Source organism: Alligator mississippiensis, chromosome 1 (assembly GCF_030867095.1).
Source record: "Alligator mississippiensis isolate rAllMis1 chromosome 1, rAllMis1, whole genome shotgun sequence".
Classification (NCBI taxonomy): domain Eukaryota; kingdom Metazoa; phylum Chordata; order Crocodylia; family Alligatoridae; genus Alligator; species Alligator mississippiensis.
The window spans coordinates 447,665,965-447,683,196 of NC_081824.1; the positions used below are offsets into that span (position 1 = coordinate 447,665,965).

Here is a 17,232-nt window from a genome sequence, read left to right on the forward strand (position 1 = left end):
TTTCCAGCCAGCTGGCTGGACGTGGGGAGGGGGGCAAGCTTGCATGCTACTGCTGCCACCCACCACCCTGCACTGGCTGCTCTGAGTGCAGCCACCATCCCCCCCAGCTCCGCATTATCTGTAAAATGCTGCCGGGTTATTTCAGATAACATGAGTGAGAAAAAATTAGCCATCAAAAAATTAGTAAGTACAGTAAAATCCAGCATCCCCAGGGTAAGCAGATTGTCGGTTATGTAAAAATTCCAGTTAAGCCTGTGATCCACCAAATCCTTGTATTCTCAGCCATGCTACTGTGTAGCCAGTTATCTCCTGTCCTGTATTTGTGTTTGGCTTTTCTTCCTTAGGTATAACACCTCTTATCATCTGTCTTTGAATTTAATTCTGTTGTCTGGTGTCCAATTCTTCAATTTACTAATAAGTTCCTTTAGAATTCTAATCCTGTCATCCAAAGTGTTTGCAAGCCAGTGTTGTTTTTCCTGCAAACCAGATCAGCAAGCTCTCTTCTCCTGCATCCAAATCACTAATAAAACAAAATTAACTAGTATGGAACCCAAAACCAGACCCCTATGGAATCCTTGAAACATTGTGCCATTCTGACATTGATCCATTTATCTCTCTGTTACATTCATCAGTAGTAGTGTTGCTTCTGTCCCTCATGCAGCTGTGGATTGTTTCACAGATTTATTTTAACGGGGTGGACTAGAGCAAAATAATCTACATTATTAAACTTTCTTCACTTTGATTATAGAAGAAAACTTCTAAAACATCTTGGGTTTTCAGGTTCAACTTTATTACCAAGATAGGTACAAAAAAAAAAAAATGTTTCATATTTGTAAAAAAAATAATGTTGCTCTTTATGATCAGAGTAGCCTTCCTGGCAAAATAATGTTTTTCAATTCTGTTCAAAATGCATCCAGTACAGGCAGTCCTTGACTTGCAACATTTCGAGTTACAACGTTTTGCACTTACAACGTTTATAAATTGACACCGTTTCAACTTTCTGACGTCAGTTTCGACTTTACAATGCTTGATCCAACACTGCGCCAGTGAACAAGTTCACTACATTGCCCATCTCCCTCGAGAGCACCTGTCCAAACTTCCCTGGACACTTTTTAAGAAAGCAGACAAGGCTCCAAAAAAACCTACAGCTAAGATTCCTGAGAGAACTCCAGCCAAAAACCCTTCCAAAAGTCCAACCAAGAACCCTTCAAAAAGTCCATCAAAGTCACCTCAAAGAAGTCCTTCCAAATCGATATGATTTGCTATTTACAATATAAATACATTAATGTAGCTATATTACTCATCTATAATTGATCGAGTACAACATTCTGGGTTATTTTTGGTGAAAATAACATATTGGACCTTGGTTCAGGAGCCAATCCCCCTTTTATAATGTTTCCTATGGGAAAATTAGTTCCGAGTTGCAACATTTTGACTTAAGATGAGGTTTTCAGGAACCAATTGCGTTGTAAGTCCAAGGACTGCCTGTATAAACCAAAAGATTGTGTGGATTACTTCCTGAAAGTGTAGTTTGTCTTACCTTTTAAAGCAAAGGCTCTTTTATTTGCTCCATTTTACATTGGGGGTCGGAAACATTTCCAGTGGCAGGCCAGAATAAGCCAGCCTGGGTCTGAGGTGGGCTGGCACTAGAACTGCTTCCTGCTACCTGGCTGTGTAGGCTGTGTCAGGCAGAACTCCTTCCTTCTGCCAAAGCCCTGCTGTCTAGTCTCATTGCGATGTGGTCAGTGCCTTCTGCTACCAAATGCTATCAAATCCACATGGCTTCATGGACCTTTGGGTGTTGATCCCTGTTTTAGATGATGTACAGGAAAAACTGTTTGTTTTTTTTTTTTAACTTATTTTGTTTTCTGCGACACAGGTGCGAAAATTTAGAGACACCAGAAAAAAGAATACTGAAGAAGAGGATGAAGAAGTCCGGGAGGTAATTACCCTGAATTGCAAACCTAGGGTATAGTGAGTACTTTGCATAGGAATATAGGACTATTATTTTTTTTATTGGAACATAAGTATGTTCCCTAATATTCTGCGTCAGAAATATCTATTTGTTCAAGGAGGATGAGGGACCTGCATTAAGCCTTAGCAATTTCTATGAAAAGGAGATTCCATAGTCTCTCATAGAATACAGAATAGTAAATAGCCTGAAAACATTCTTGTGTATGATGTCTCTTAACCTGCAGATTGCTTTGATTTCAGAAACTGAACAAGCACAAAAACATTGTGAGCTTGATCTTGAATTTTTATTAAATTACAGGTAATTTCTTTCTCTCCCCGTCTTTCATCCCAAATAATTACCTTAATAATTTAAACAAAGTAAAATCTCAGACTCTAAAATTCAGATCAACTATCCATTTGGGTTGAAATACTTCTGATTTTCATGAGAAAATTATTGACAATATATTCCATAGTAACTGAAACATTAATAATTACAAACATTTAAAGACAATTGGCTATAAATATTTTGTTCACAGAGTATAATTTGCTTGTATTTGTTCCGTTTCCTTGGTTTATTAAAAAATCTAAAGTGAAATATCCATTAGTTGTTTATTCAGGATGTATTTTCTTTTTTGCTCCTTGGTTCCTCAAACCAGCTTAATTGAAGCCACCAGCTGATCAGAAAGAGAGAGATCATTTTGGAGACAGTTGCAGAAAAGAAGCAACCTTAGCTTCATAAAATTTAGATAAGCAATTATGAATTTCTGAGAAAAACCTGACCAATCCCAGAAGCGGTGAATATATATGTCTATTATGAGCTGTACTTCAGGCAAACTTCAGATTCCAATATCCATTTATTTTTAAAGGAAAAAATAAAACCTGTTTAAACTAGAGGTGTACCTATTATATCGGTCACATATCAGATCAGCTCTGATTAAAAGGAAAATTAACATTATCAGCTGTTGGCTATTTTGGCCTGTGTAGCTGATAATGTCATGGATAAATGCCACGTGCATGCACGTAGCCAGGAATGCAGCTGGGCAGCTTGGAGAGCAGCGTCCTGCTGGTAAGTCTGTTGTGGGGGGGGCAGCATAGGGGAGGGAAGCGGTGTGTGGGGGGCAGATGGAGGGCCCCACGATGAGGGAGGGAATGGGGCAGGCACTGCTCAGGGAAGGTGGTGAATGTGACCCTGGGAGTGAGACGGAGGCACTGGTGGCTTGTCCAGGGGTTGCAGAGTTGGGAGGGAGCAGCTCCCCATCATTACAGGCACCCCGGGGGAGGCATGGGGTGGGGGCATGTGCTGCTTCCCCCGATTTTGTGTGTGGGACAGAGGTGAGCTGCCTGCTGTTAGCTCAGGGGCCAGGGGCTGTAGCAGCCTCTTCCGGGGGTGGGGGGAGCTGTGTGGGGCAGGTGGGTGGAGGTGGTGGTGCTGGGAGGGGTGGCTATGGGGGACTGTGGGGAATATTGGGGTGGCTACAACCTCCCCAAGCCCCACCTAGTGCCGCAGTCTGCCTCCACCCCACACACAAATCCAAGGGGGCACATGCCCTTCCATGCCTCCCCTGGGGGTGTGCACAGCAGTGGGGAGCTGACCCCACCCCCCCCTTCTCCTGCCATGTCCCCTGGGCAAGCCACCTGCAGCTCTGTCCTGTCCTGCTCCTGGCCTTGTTCCTGTTCACCACCCTGGCTGAGCAGCGCTTCCCCAGCCCCTGCCGCACTCCCTTCCTCACCATGGGGGCCTCAATCTGCCTCTCCATCCCAGTGCCCCTTCCTACCCCCACCCCCTACCCCCCTACAGACTTACTGGCAGGAGGCTGCTCTCCAAGCTGCCTGACTGCATTCCTGTAAATCAGCTATTGGATCGGTATCGGCCAAGAATATCTTTATCGGTGCACCCCTAATTTAAATCATTTAAGTTGTTTCATCACCATAATATTTGATGTGATTGGAAACTTGGAGTCTAGAACTCTACCTGTTAAGTAGTATTTCAATTTACCATTAAGATGAAAACTAGAAATATAATCAAGTCAGGAGTCACTGCTACCCCATAATTCTCATTTTTAGTATATATGGCATGCTAGCTCCTAAGTCCATAATACTTAGTTATTTCTATTACTCTTTCATGTAGTTGCATCTGTGATTTAAGGCCCTGCCTAAATTAAAAAGGGGAATGAAGTTGACTTGGGCAGAGGACAGCTATATAGACAGATTACTGGAAATCCTGTACTTCTCTTAGCAAAAGAGTGCTTTTTTTACAAATACTAGGAGAGTCAAATCTACTTACGGGTCAGTTTTTTCACTTCCGTAACACAGTAAGCATAGTGGTTTCTGAGGACTTACTATTTATTCCAGTTTAAGGAGGACTGGACCCTGATTTTTGTTAAAATTGAAAAGACATATTTTAAAATTTGACCCACTCATCTTTATTCCAGATTACATTTCATATTTTTTTTCTTTCTCTACACTTCCTTTCCCCCAAACATTCTCTCATTCCTGTTTTATTTTTTTATTACTACATTTATTAGATTAAAGGACAGCTTAATAACTCAACTTATTTGGCTTTGAGACTTAACTATTTGCTGCACACACTTGAAAGTAGAATAATAACCATATTATGACAGAGAGAAAACATTTCAAACTATTGTGTGGTGTGGTCACCTAATAATAAACTGTGAAACAGACTATTATAAAAAATAGTTTTGCAGACTTTTTGAAAGAAGAAAAGTGTTTCATAAGCAATCCTGGCTTTGTATACTAAGTGTGACTGTGACATGGCTAGGAAGAAGATTTCTGTTTTCTAAACTGATTTACACCACAACTTGATGCCCTTTAGTTGCTGTTATTGGTCCCAAAACTGGGATGGTATGACCAGGTCATTACTATTCAACTCTGGTGTACTTCCTTACTAAAATTAAGTATTCTATGTTTATCATTCACTTCAGGCAATGACCAGGGCTAGAGCCCACCGATCTCAGGAAACTGTTCACACCACTTTCTCTAGTGATGATGAACTTATGGACACGAGAACAATGGAACAAAAAGATAGTGATGATTCGGATGATGGCTTCTCCATCTCTGCAACAACCAGCAGAGGAAGAGGGCGAGGAAGGACTCGAGCAAGAGGTACAAGAGGACAGAATGCAGCCACAAGAGGAGTGTCTCGAAGAGGAAGAGGTCAGTAGTGTCTTATGTTCTTTGTCTTGTAAGAATTAGAGGTTTCTGTTGCAAGTCTTTTCAGTGTTGCCCTAAAATAATGTGTAGCTTGGCTGTGTCTGATTATGCACTTTAAAGAGTATCATTCCTTCCCTGTTGTTAAAAGCTGCAATAAGGCCCCAGTTGTACAAATGGATCTGCTTGATGCAAGCCTCCACTGTTTTCACCAGGCTCAGTATGGATGCCTTGGGGAGCCTGTGTTAGCAGATATGATAACAGGATCAGATTCTGTCATTTGAAAGGAGGATGGGTATTTTAAAAAATGAAGTTGTTAGGGAACCACAGATTGAAAGACACTGTGCATGTCTACACATGCATTTACTCTGGCCTAAGTTTAAAGTGGTGTAAACTAATCTGGTGTAAACCCTCTTGGATTGGGGTCTACACATGCAATGATTAGGGAGCAGATTTGCACCCAGTTTCTTGCAGCCCTGCACTAGGCCCCTGGCATCACCATGGGGGGAGCTCTAGGCTCCAGCTGCAGCTGCCAGCACCCAGTAACCATCTTCAGAAGCCATCCCCACTCTCTGCTCTCTGGCCAGCCCTTTCCTTGCCCAAGAGCAGTATGCCAAGCACAGGGACAGTGTACAGCGGCTCTCTCCTTGGCCACTATGCCTCCCTGCCCTATGGCTGCTTCATCCCCTGCCCATGGCAGTGACAGCTAGCACTCCTGCTGGCCTTGCTAGCCCGCTGTGCTAACTGCCACCCGATCCACAGCTGTCTTGCCTCACCTGGCTCACAGTGATCACTTGCCTGGTTACTGCTGCCACTGTTGCCAGCAGGGGCACCATAAGGGGGTCCACGATGCCACCGCAGGGGCTGCTGACGCCCTCCTGGGTCTCTAGCCCTGCCGCCTCTGGGCCTGGCACTTTTTTGGATGCGCATCATCCAGCACACCTGGGATGATGAGCCGTGGTTTCTGCATGACCTGGGCCACCTTCTGGGACCTGCTCCAGCCCCATCTAGAGCAGCAGGAAATGGGCATGTGCCCGGTCTTCCCCACAGACACCCAGCTGGCCCTTGCTGTGCTGAAGCTGGCCACACCTGCCAGCCTCCAGGTACATCGGACACCTGTTCCAGCATGGGCAAGGCCACCTCTTTAGAACTTGTAATTATTGTGGGTGTGGTAGACCTGTGAACAAAACTGAAGACTGATTACTTTCTCTACAGGAAATACTAGCCAGGAGTCATCCAGTAGCAGTAGAACTTACAAGCCTATAGCTACGCCTACCAAGAATATGTCTATCTTTGATGGTATGTTCAAATCAGCATGGCGTTGGCATTTTTCAGCCTCCCCCATTGTTACCTACTTTCAAAAAGCCATAATGAAGTTAACTGCTTTTATGATGCAGTATCTTGTTTACTTTCCTTTCCAGTAGTCGGAATTCAGCCATCGCAAGGAGATTCTTTTGGCTGTCATGAAGTAGAATAATAAAGTGTGAATGGGGTTCAAATGAACTTTGAGGGTTTTCACTACCATCTTTCAGCTCCACTTAACCAAATGAAATAAACTTCTTAGGGTATAGACAGGCATGACATTTCAAACATGTGAGTCTTTGAAACACTTTAAAGGGCAAGCTGAACAGATGCTCATGCCTTCTGAAGTCCTCCAAATATGATCTTGTAGGAAACATATAGAATCTAATGGATGAAAATGCCACTAAGCACTAATGAGTGCAAATAAGCCAAGCTTTATAACAATACTTGTGGACACATGGCAGATGCAGTGGTGAAAATGCTAGGATCCCGATTGTTAGATGAGGATAAATCTAGAGTAACTCCTGCAAAGAAAACAGTATTCAGGTTTACCCAGTGTAGTTCAGATGAGGATTGCTGCCCTTGAAAAGGGCTTGAAGAGCAGAATACCCTTACCTGCCACTCTGTTCCTTTCTAGCACTCCTTAGCAAACTCAGAAGGATTATGTTTTTAACTTAACTTGATTTGATAGGTGGTTGTTCTGTAGGCATTTTGTTGATAAAAGATTCTGCTAACCCATTGGCAATAAATAATAGAGTTTTTACAAATTAGAGATAGTATTAGAGATAACCAGTGCCAGGGTTTTTTAATATGGTTGAGCTCAGGTCACCATGGTTTATTATGGAAATGAGGACCAGATTCTATTCCAACTCTTGAGTGCATAAGTCATCTTAAGCACCAAAGTGTCACTCTCTATTCTACCCCTATTTGAAAAAAAACAGCAAGTGCATAAGTGGACTTAGTGACTCCGGTGGGTGGGTGGTCCGCATTGTTTTTTTTGTTAGTCATAGAATCATAGAAAATTAGGGTTTGAAGGGACCTCCAGAGGTCATTTAGTCTAACCCCCTGTTCAAAGTAGGACCATCCCCTACAAGATCATCCCAGCCAGGGCTTTGTCTATCTGGGTTTTAATAAGCTCTAAGGATAGAGCTTCCACCACCTCTCTGGGTAACCTGTTCCAGTGTTTTACTGTCCTCCTAGTGAGAAAATTCATCCTAATATCCAACGTAAACTTCCTTTCTTCCAACTCCCTGCTAAAGGCAGGATCATTCCTCTCTCAAACTTCATGAACAACCCTTTTGTACAGCTACCAGTTACAAATCCCCAAAACACCATGCTCTGCCACAGGGGCTGGAGGTACTCTCAATGTACTGCTGCTACAAGGACAGGAAGTAGTTTGTTAAAATACGTTTGAGAGATCCAAGGAAGAGGACCATGCCTCTGATGCAGAGGAACACCCCTCCCAAAAAACTCCATGTCTGTGAGTCCTCTATTAACACTGTGGGCCCTCTGCTAACCAGTCAGGGGGAACTCCTAACAGAAGTTGCAAAGAAGATGCATCTACTCAACAGCTATATTGCCTCAGTCTTCACAAAGAAAAAAAAAATGAAGCTGAAGCCAGACACCTAATAAGGATTATCTGGATAAGGAAGGGGACAAGCTGAGGGAGGAGCTAACAAGAGACAGTCAGAGAGCTTTCGTTGGGTCTGAATGAATTTAAGTCATCAGGGAAGGATGGACCTCATCCCAGGGTACTGAAAGAACTGGCAGAGTTCTTTCAGACCCCTTAGCAATGATTCTCATGAGGTCATGGGAGATGGGCCAGGTACTAGAGGACTGTTAGAGCAATGGGGGCCAACCTTTTTGGCAGGTATGCTACAAATTAGTCCCTTGCCATCCCCAAGGGCCATTCAGATCCCCTTCCCCTGTGTGACAGGTCCACAGCTGACGTAGCCACTGTTGGGTTGCGTGCATGCCCTGCTCACCTGGTCACGTTGCACCTAGCCTTCTCACCCACCACAATTTTTTGTTGTTTTTCCAGATGAACCTTCACTTGCGAGGAGGTGGTATCTGGTTCTCTGCCAGCCCTGGTGTGATCATGTTGATATAGCTTCTGTGAGGCTCCTCTTCCCCTATATTGCACCCCTTTCTGCTTGGGTGTTATAGCAGAACTCTAGTGACGAGTTGGGTGGCAATGTGATTCTGTTTTCTTTAGATGCCCAGTGAGCATCATATCTGTGCACACTGTGCCTGTGCCTCTGTCTTGGGAATTACAGCCAAACAGATAATATAACATAAATAGCTTGTGCCTGTCAGCTGGGCAGGGCAGTAATACCTTGGTGCACTGAGCTACCCCACTCCTGGAGCGTGGGTTTAGTTTGGTGCTCTGGACACCACTTCTGACCCACCAGGTTGAGCTCCCTATACCTCCTGGCAGGTTGCCTCTATCATGTGGGCTCTTCCTTTTCTTGCATCTGGCAGGGTATTGTGCAGTCCTGGATCAGCCCATGCTGCATCTGAGTATAGTCCACTCTCCCACCAGTTGTCTGTTGCAGCACTTCTTTTCCACAGGCATGCCTGCTGCTTCTACTCTACTGGAGAACCACTTTGCTGTGGCTCCTCTGGCTGTTCCTCTTCCCAGTTCCTTGAAGCTAAGCTGCCCTTTCTCTTTCCTGTTTGACCTTGGTCACCCAGCATGGGACCTCAGGTGATGGTCCAGTCACAGCAGCATCTGGGGCAGGGTTCTTCCCATGCCCCAGGCCTATGCCAACCACTTGGAGCTCAGTGAGTTGGCAGCTCGGGCATAGCCCTGTCACACCTGCCCAATGTGCTGCTCTGCTTTCTGGGGGGTGGATCTGTTCTCCCTGCTTGACTTGCTGCTTTATTTTCTGCTTCTTGCTTTACCTGCCTCTGCTGCCTGGCCCCTCCTTCATCTGCTGCATGCCACACACACAGACTGTCTGTGATATTTGTGGCACCTTTGCCACAGTTTGGCCACCGCTGTTCCAGAGGCCTCTCACACCACAACTGTCTAAGACTCCCTAACTCACTGCAGGAGTAATCAGGTGCCCATGCTGCCTACGAAAAGAAGCAAGCAAGATCATTTAGTGCAGACTTTAGGCTGACTTGGTAAGAGAGTTTTGATATATTCCACAGACATTAAGTCTGTAGCAAAACATGGTCTAAAACGTCTCTTGATAGAGCTCATATGTATGCAAGCCCCCATTAATTGTTCGTTGAAAATATCTGCAAATCCAGTTTTTGGTTTACAACTTTGTGTTAAAGATGTATCTACAACTTCATTTTGAGTTTAGAAAATGAATCGACCTGTAAGCATCTTAGTGCATTTGGGCATCCATATACGCATTTAGTCTGAGTGTTCTTGAACATAGTGTTGTTCATATAGCAGTGCTGATTCACTTCCTAATCTGATTAACATTTTCTGTCAGATAGTACTGCACGGTATCAGCGATACAAAAGATCTAGGCTAGTCTAAGCAGTGATCAGGAAAATGTGTAGCCTGTGGATTTTGCTATGAATATATTTGTTGTCTTGGATAGTATGGTAGATGGGAATGGGGGAATCAGTGGTTAATTCAGTTTTGATGTCTTGTGCTACAAGAATTAGATTCAGAACGCCTTAGTATAGAAAGCATGCAACATAAAATACAAGAAAAGAATTGCCTAGATTACTTAAAATAAGAGCACTGCAAATACGTTCTGACAGGTTATATAAATGAAACATTGTGTTTGATAGATCTTATCTATCAGTTGAACACAATGTTTATTGATATAGTCACAGTTTTAAAGCACTTTGGAAGCCTAGCAGTGCCTCAGTCATTATAATAGAATACATTCTAAATACCTCTATATTTTGGCATTTGATTTTGTTTTTATCGTACAAAATCAGAGCTCCTCCTTCTCCCTTAGCTCACCAGGATATGGGTCCAGCTGTGTGTGTGTGTGTGTATGTAAATAAATAAAATACACACGTGCACATACATATATTAGTGGCGTTTCATTTTAATCATGGAAAAACGTGGGTTTTGGGGGGCCTAATCAGAAAAGTTGGGATTTTTAAACAGAAAAACAGCATCCCTTATGATTATGTGAAGAAGTGATATAATCCAGTAAATGACCGTTGTACGTAAAATGGTTTTATTTCAAAACTGCTGTTACTTTCTGAAATACCCTTGTACATTCCCTAACTTGACCTCTTTATCTTGAACAGTGTAATTAAACTTTTCTCAGCCAGAATAGGAAGCTTCTGATAATGGCAGATCTCTTTTCGGCTTTCTGACCCCAGCAAAGACTCAGTTGCTACTTTACTCTTTGTTCAGAGAAGACCTAATACTGTTTAGTTTTGATTTGTCATGGAAGAAACTGTAAAGCAAGTCTGGAGGTGGAATGTTGTGTGAAATGACCTGATCATGTAATAAATTACGGGTATTTTAGATCAGTGTTTCTCAACCTGTAGGTTGCCAGAATATTTGAAAGGATTGTGAACAGATTTTACAAATGGATTAACAAACTTTAACAATGGGTTCTCCTTTAAAGGGGAAAAACATGGGAAACCATGGCTTTTCCCTTGCAGGCTGGCAGAGTTCCAGACTGCAAGGGGCTGCTTTATGCCCCCCCATGCCTCACAGCTTGCTGCCCCATGCACACCCCCCGCCCCACGCACTGGGGAGGCTGGGGCCTGGGCAGGATGGGGGAGGCAGCAGCTCGGGACTGGCCATCAATGTTTACAAATGGGCCCTGGTACAAAAATGGTTGAGAACTACTCTTTTAGATAACACTTGTGATATGTTTTCATGTGGTTTATTTTAGCCTTTAAATCTTCAAGGCAACAGCCTTCTCGGAATTCATCTGCTAAGAATTACTCAGAGGTGAGAAAAACTATCTTGTAAAGTTGCAATACTGCTGCCTTTTATAGTGTTATAGTGTTATCTGCCCTTTTCAAGCAAAAACAAAAATATTCATTTATTAGATGTATATGCTACCCAAAAATGCTCAGGGAAGCTTACAATAAAAGACAAAATCGTAGAAAATTAGGGCTGGAAGAGGAACCTCAGGAAGTCCAGCTTCCTACTCATAGCAGGACCATCCCCAACTATATCAGTCAAGGATTTGTCTAATGGGGTCTTAAAAACCTCCAAGGTTGGAGATTCCACATCCTGTCTTATAAAAACAGAATAAAATATTAGTATAACAAAACACCACCTCTAAATACCCCAGAGGTCAAAGACAGTCCACCCCATCCCACACCCCACCCTCTTCTGCTCTTCTCTTGCCTAGGAGGGCATCTGACTGCCCAACACAGTCTCACTTTCCAACCCTTATTCATTTCCTCCATAATAGGTAAACACTTCCTTCTCACATTTTTTTCCCATCCTTATCAATTCCTACTTCCCTGCTTCATAACTGGTAGAGACTTTGTCTCTCCCAAGACCATGCCTGCATCTGTCACTGGGGAGCTGTTGCTGTTTCCAAAATGGACTCATCTTCCCCTTTTCCCAAAGAACCTAACTGTTCAATTTAAATAATTAAAATAAGAAATACAATAAACTTTTTGTCCCTTGAGCTTCACACTTCAACAGGGTCTACCCTGGGCCACAGTTCTAGCCAAAAGCAGTAGATATTAAATATCATCTGTTTTATATTTTTCCAGCATATTGTAGATGATGACTCAGATGTGGAAGAAATTCCTTTTACTGCTTCTAAAGTAAATCAGAGGTTGGTACATTTATTTTTATAATGGCTTAAGGACTTTTGGAGGTGTTGTAAACCATTCTGGTATGTTGCATATTTATTGGATCATAGTACTTCATTTTTGTCACTATCTATAAAGTGCTCCATTAGCTGAAATTCACTTTTTAATCATTAGAATTTCTCATTTTTATTTCTAATCACATTTCACTAAATTTAAGAGCAAAAATAACAGTTATGACATATGACACGCACAGACATCATAGTGTTTGAGAGATTGAATTTCATTTTTTTTTTAAACTATCACAACAGATTTCAAGGCCACTTACAGATGTGAAAAAAACCAAAACAAAACTGCTTTTCTTTTACCTTGGGGCACTCCCATGCCAAGCACAGCGCATGTCCAGAAGAGGCCCAATCAATATCTGTATAGATTGCACGCTTCAGCAGGGCTTTATGGCACTTTTATTTATAGTTGATTGAAACTACAAAGAAGATCAGATATTTTTGTTGTTGTTAGGCCATCTTATATTGTTTTTATTGGGATTTGATGGGTACTGAACACTTTGGTGATAATCTCACCAGGTAGTATGCGGCCCAGCTGGGAGCTGGTCTCTTCTGAAAAACTGGCACCACCTAATTTTCGGCAGGCAGCTGATTTTCACTTTCATTAATACCTCATTTGTTACATTTAAGTATGTGCATTTTAATAGGAAAGGGGGAACTACAAATAATATTTGTATAACATCTGATCCAGTCACTCGGGGGAAATTCACTAGAACATCTGGTATGGATGCCATGTTCTATTATGATTTTATATGTGTTTCTGTTTATAACCATTAAGGGTGTCAAGTACATCTACATTCAGCAAAACAGGTTCTCAAAGCCAGATGAGTAAGGGAGTCGATTTTGAATCGGACGAGGTACAGTATGGCTTTTGTCACAGTTTTTCCAACTTATTATTGCTTTGCAAATTTCTTGACTAAAGATATGTAGTCAGAATAACAGCTAATATTTAGTCAGGATTTTTTTTGTATCCATTTCTAATAGTACTATGTTGTATATTAAAATTAAGTGAACTAATTTTGCAGTTTAATTCTTTTAGCTCTTAGGAACCACAAAAAGCCATAACTGAGGTTCATAACTATGCAAGTTAATATTTGGCAACCCACATCCAAAAAGAAACGGTCTTGTTTCCACATGTACATTTACTGCAACGTAGATTCATTCAGTGCTTTTTGCAGAATACTTGTCTATGTTAGGGTTTAAATTGCGGTACATCATCTCAGTTTCTAAGTAGCTGATGCTATTGCAATATCACAGTACATAGTTAATTGTGATGATTAGTATACAAGCAAATAAGAGTATGCCATAATTTAGTTCCAGGATGCCCCAAAAATATATTTGTGTACCTCCTGCCTTGAGCTAATTTGGAAATGAGAACTGATTTGATTTTGGAATAATTATTCCAGTCCAGTTAACTCTAGCCTGATTACTGCTTTATTTGAAATGTCATTGTATTTACAGTTTGTCCATGAATTGCATTTATACTCAAAGTGATGAATAAGAACTAAGAAAATAAAATAATTAAACCTACCTACTGGAAAAAGATTAAATAAAATGACCTACCAGTGTTCTAAATTGATCTCGTAATATTTGATTTTATTCAGCACTTTTTAGTATTTAAAAAAAACCCAACTATTTACCTTCTTAAATTACAGGATGAATATGACCCCTTCAAAAATACCACTGTATCAAGAAGAAATAGAAGATGATTCTGGTTTCATTAAATAAAAGAATATTGGAAAAATTGTGAAGAAATAGGAAATACATATGCAATGTTTTATATAGCATTTTACCATAAATTATTTTTTGCCTTAATGTTTCACTCCTTGTATGAAATAGTAGTTCTTAGTGATACTGTGAATGCAACGTGATTTAGGTGTTGCATTATTAGATGCGTCTAACAGTAAAAACTACTTTTTGAGAGAGAATCCCTAGAGTATTTCAAAATGTTTACTTTGTAAAACTTCTTAAGGTTTGTTTGCATCTCTGGAATGTATATAAAAGAATTCTGCCTTCCACAAAATGTATTAATCTTTTTTGAATTTTATAGAGGAATAAATTAGAGCAATGGTGCTTGACCTATGTTTGACCCACAGGCCAGATCCAACCCCAAAGTGATTGGATCTAGCCTACAGCATGGGGGATCAATGGCAAGCAGCTTGGCCTGGCACATCCCCTTTGCTGCCCTACACTGTTCTGCTGATCTCTGCAGCTCTTCCTGCTTTTACCTTCCCCTATCCCCTAGGACAGGTGTAGTTTACTCTTTCATTCCTCTTCCTCTGACACAGGCAGCCACCTCCCTCCCCTGCTGGAGAGGAATGATGGCCTATGATGTAGTTGGATCACAAGCACATGGGCCACTGCTTTAAAAGGTTGAGCACCACTGACTAAGAGCAATATGCAAAGTTTTGCAGGCATAATGGGAATTGCTTTCGCTTTTTTGCTGTAAGAGTAGAGAGGTCTGAGGACCCGAAATGCTACTTGTAGTGTTAAAAGTATTGCTGCCAGACTTAGACATATTTTTAGCTTTCTGTGAGAAGCTACACTATATCTATTGCAAAATGTCACAAAATACAGAAATGCTTTTTTTTTGCTGTGCAATTCTAGAAAATGCCAGAGGCTTTAAGTTGACTTGGGCTGGCTACTTCTGTCACTCAAATGAAATATGTAGGCTAGCTGTTTAAATGAGATTCTCGGAGAAGTCAACACGAGTTTTGCTTGCATAAAGACTCAGGCATTAAGACAATACTGGGCAAAATGTACTTACCTTTTCTAGCTGAAATTTTTTCCTACATCTTTTTTTTTTTTTTTCAGTATTCCCACTGAAACCTCACAGTTTTCAGCAGAGCTCTCTTCCAGTGGGGCAAATTCTAGACTAGAATAACATGATCACAGTATGAAGCCACTGTAAGGTCACTTCTGATAATTTTTTACTTCTTTCCAAATGGCCTATCACATTGAAATATCTGAGATACTGCTAGTATAGCCTTCAGTGGTTTAGCACTGATAATGTATAAAGCCTTCATGGTTTTCATTGGGCTATATGGTCCATTAGTCCCCCCTGATTGACTTCTCTGCCCCCCCAGTGGGATGTCAGGAAGCACTCTACTACATACAGTAATTATCAGGGGAAATACAGAAGCTTGGACAGTTCCTGAAGTGAGGTAGAGCTTTGCAGCTGTGTTGCCTTGGCTCTGCCATCATGGGTCTGCATTTGATCCTGCAGCTATGAAACCAAGTAAACTTTTAAGATCTGGAGTACTTTGTGGAAATCATCAAATACTGAATGTAGCCCACAAGATTTGTAGCATTTACAAAGCAATCTGTTCCTTTGGGGCAGTAGTGCTTACCCTTTTGGCCCCATGGGCTGGATCAGTGGTGCAGGGTCAGTCTAGTTGCCTGCCTACCAGATCTGGTATGTTGGATAGATCCTGCATGGGGGTTAGTGTGGCCCTGCACTACTTGCTGCTCTGATTCAGCCCCGCACTGGTACGTGGTCATGTTATCTGGCTCACAGAAATCCCCCAGTTCTGGAAATTTGGGAGCAGGGGAGTGGCAATTAATGCTGCTACCACTCTTCCACCACCAGATTTCTGGACTGTTGAGCCCTCCGTGTCATTTTGGGGAATGAGGAAATGAGCTGATGGTCTGATTCTTCTTCCCATTCGCAAATGGCTGTCCTTGTGCAGCAGTCTTGCCTGTCAGATAGGGCTAGCAGAGAAGTTTATAGCAGCAAACACAGACTTTTGGGGGGAGCTAGATGCCAAAAACTTTCTAACCTACATTCAGTCTAATTATTAATAATGTTTACCAGATGTAAGTTAAAATGTTTCTTTCACAAAAAGCCATTTACAATGTTATGTAAACAGTGGATGTCAGCTGTATGGCGCTGCTAATTATTTGCATTAGATCAGAAGAATGTACATTTTATATATCTTGCTAGCCAAATAAAATTTCCTACTGAAAATAAATAGATTCCTGATTTATTTAAGCAAAAAATATCATAAAAAAAAAAGCATGGTTGAATGGAGCTCCTTTTTTTTCTTATAGTCCAGGTATGCCCCAGGTCATCAGGGAACTAACACTGCATCTTTTAGGTGGTTTGCCTGTTTCTATATGGGATCAAATGCTTTCCAGTGCCTCTCTTCATCATCATTTTTTAAATAAGGTTTCCTTACCTAGTTGTAATTCATAGTGGGTATGTGTGTGCTACTAGAACATATTACCCTTCTCAAGTTTCACTAGGGAACACAAAGTTATTACCTGGTAATGCACAGGAAGTAAAGATAAACCTGCCTAATATTTTAAAAAATTAACAGTTTTTCTTAACAGTTCTAGATATACATGCTTTTATATAAAAATGCTGACTGATGGTGTAGTCTGTTTTGGCCGAGTAATAAAGACAAGGCCTTCTCAGAAACTTCTCAGTGATGTATTCAGCATTACTCAGGGCATCTTCTGTCACACGCATGCTTTGTGTTCTTATTGCCAAAATGTTTTCCTTTAAAAAGTTAATAAAAACCCAAAGAGATTCTAGTGATATTTATATTCACTGATGGCACAGTGAATGGCAACTCTTCCCAGATGGCAGACACCAACTGCAGAGGCTTCCTCAGCCTGATGAAGGGTTTTTAAACCTGAAAGCTTGCTAAGAAATTTTTTTTCCAAATATTTAAGTTGGTCTAATAAAAGATATTGGATTCACCCAATCCCTTGTTTGCCTTATTCGTGTGATGTAATTAACAGGCTGAATCATCTTTTTCAGGAAATTTGATTGGCAAGGCAGACAATACTGGGAGCAGAGTTTTCTGAAAGACAGATCATAAGAAACGAAAATGGCTTTATCAGCTGCTTGGAAAAATGCCAGAGTGATTGATACCAAGGCAGGAGGGGAAATTAAAGAACAATTGGGTTAGGGAATTAGCTGGCTTCAAACACTGCAGGAAATTTGTGAGAGACTTGATCTGGTTTGATACTTTTGATTTAATGAACAGTTCCCCAGCTGCCAAAGCTAGGAAGATGGCATCTATGGTCA

General features: G+C 41.5%; 1 protein-coding gene across 1 annotated transcript in view; it reads left to right on the forward strand.

The window, feature by feature from the left end:
- Positions 1 to 16,168, forward strand: part of MRE11 (MRE11 homolog, double strand break repair nuclease) — a 40,594-nt gene extending 24,426 nt beyond the window's left edge. Inside the window, exons 13-19 of the mRNA XM_019483633.2 lie at positions 1,880 to 1,942; positions 4,896 to 5,127; positions 6,337 to 6,420; positions 11,253 to 11,311; positions 12,094 to 12,158; positions 12,976 to 13,054; positions 13,853 to 16,168. Coding sequence (XP_019339178.1) covers positions 1,880 to 1,942; positions 4,896 to 5,127; positions 6,337 to 6,420; positions 11,253 to 11,311; positions 12,094 to 12,158; positions 12,976 to 13,054; positions 13,853 to 13,906 — 636 coding nt within the window. The 3' untranslated portion in view covers positions 13,907 to 16,168. The remainder of the gene's footprint in view (positions 1 to 1,879; positions 1,943 to 4,895; positions 5,128 to 6,336; positions 6,421 to 11,252; positions 11,312 to 12,093; positions 12,159 to 12,975; positions 13,055 to 13,852) is intronic.
- Positions 16,169 to 17,232: the final 1,064 nt, after the last annotated feature.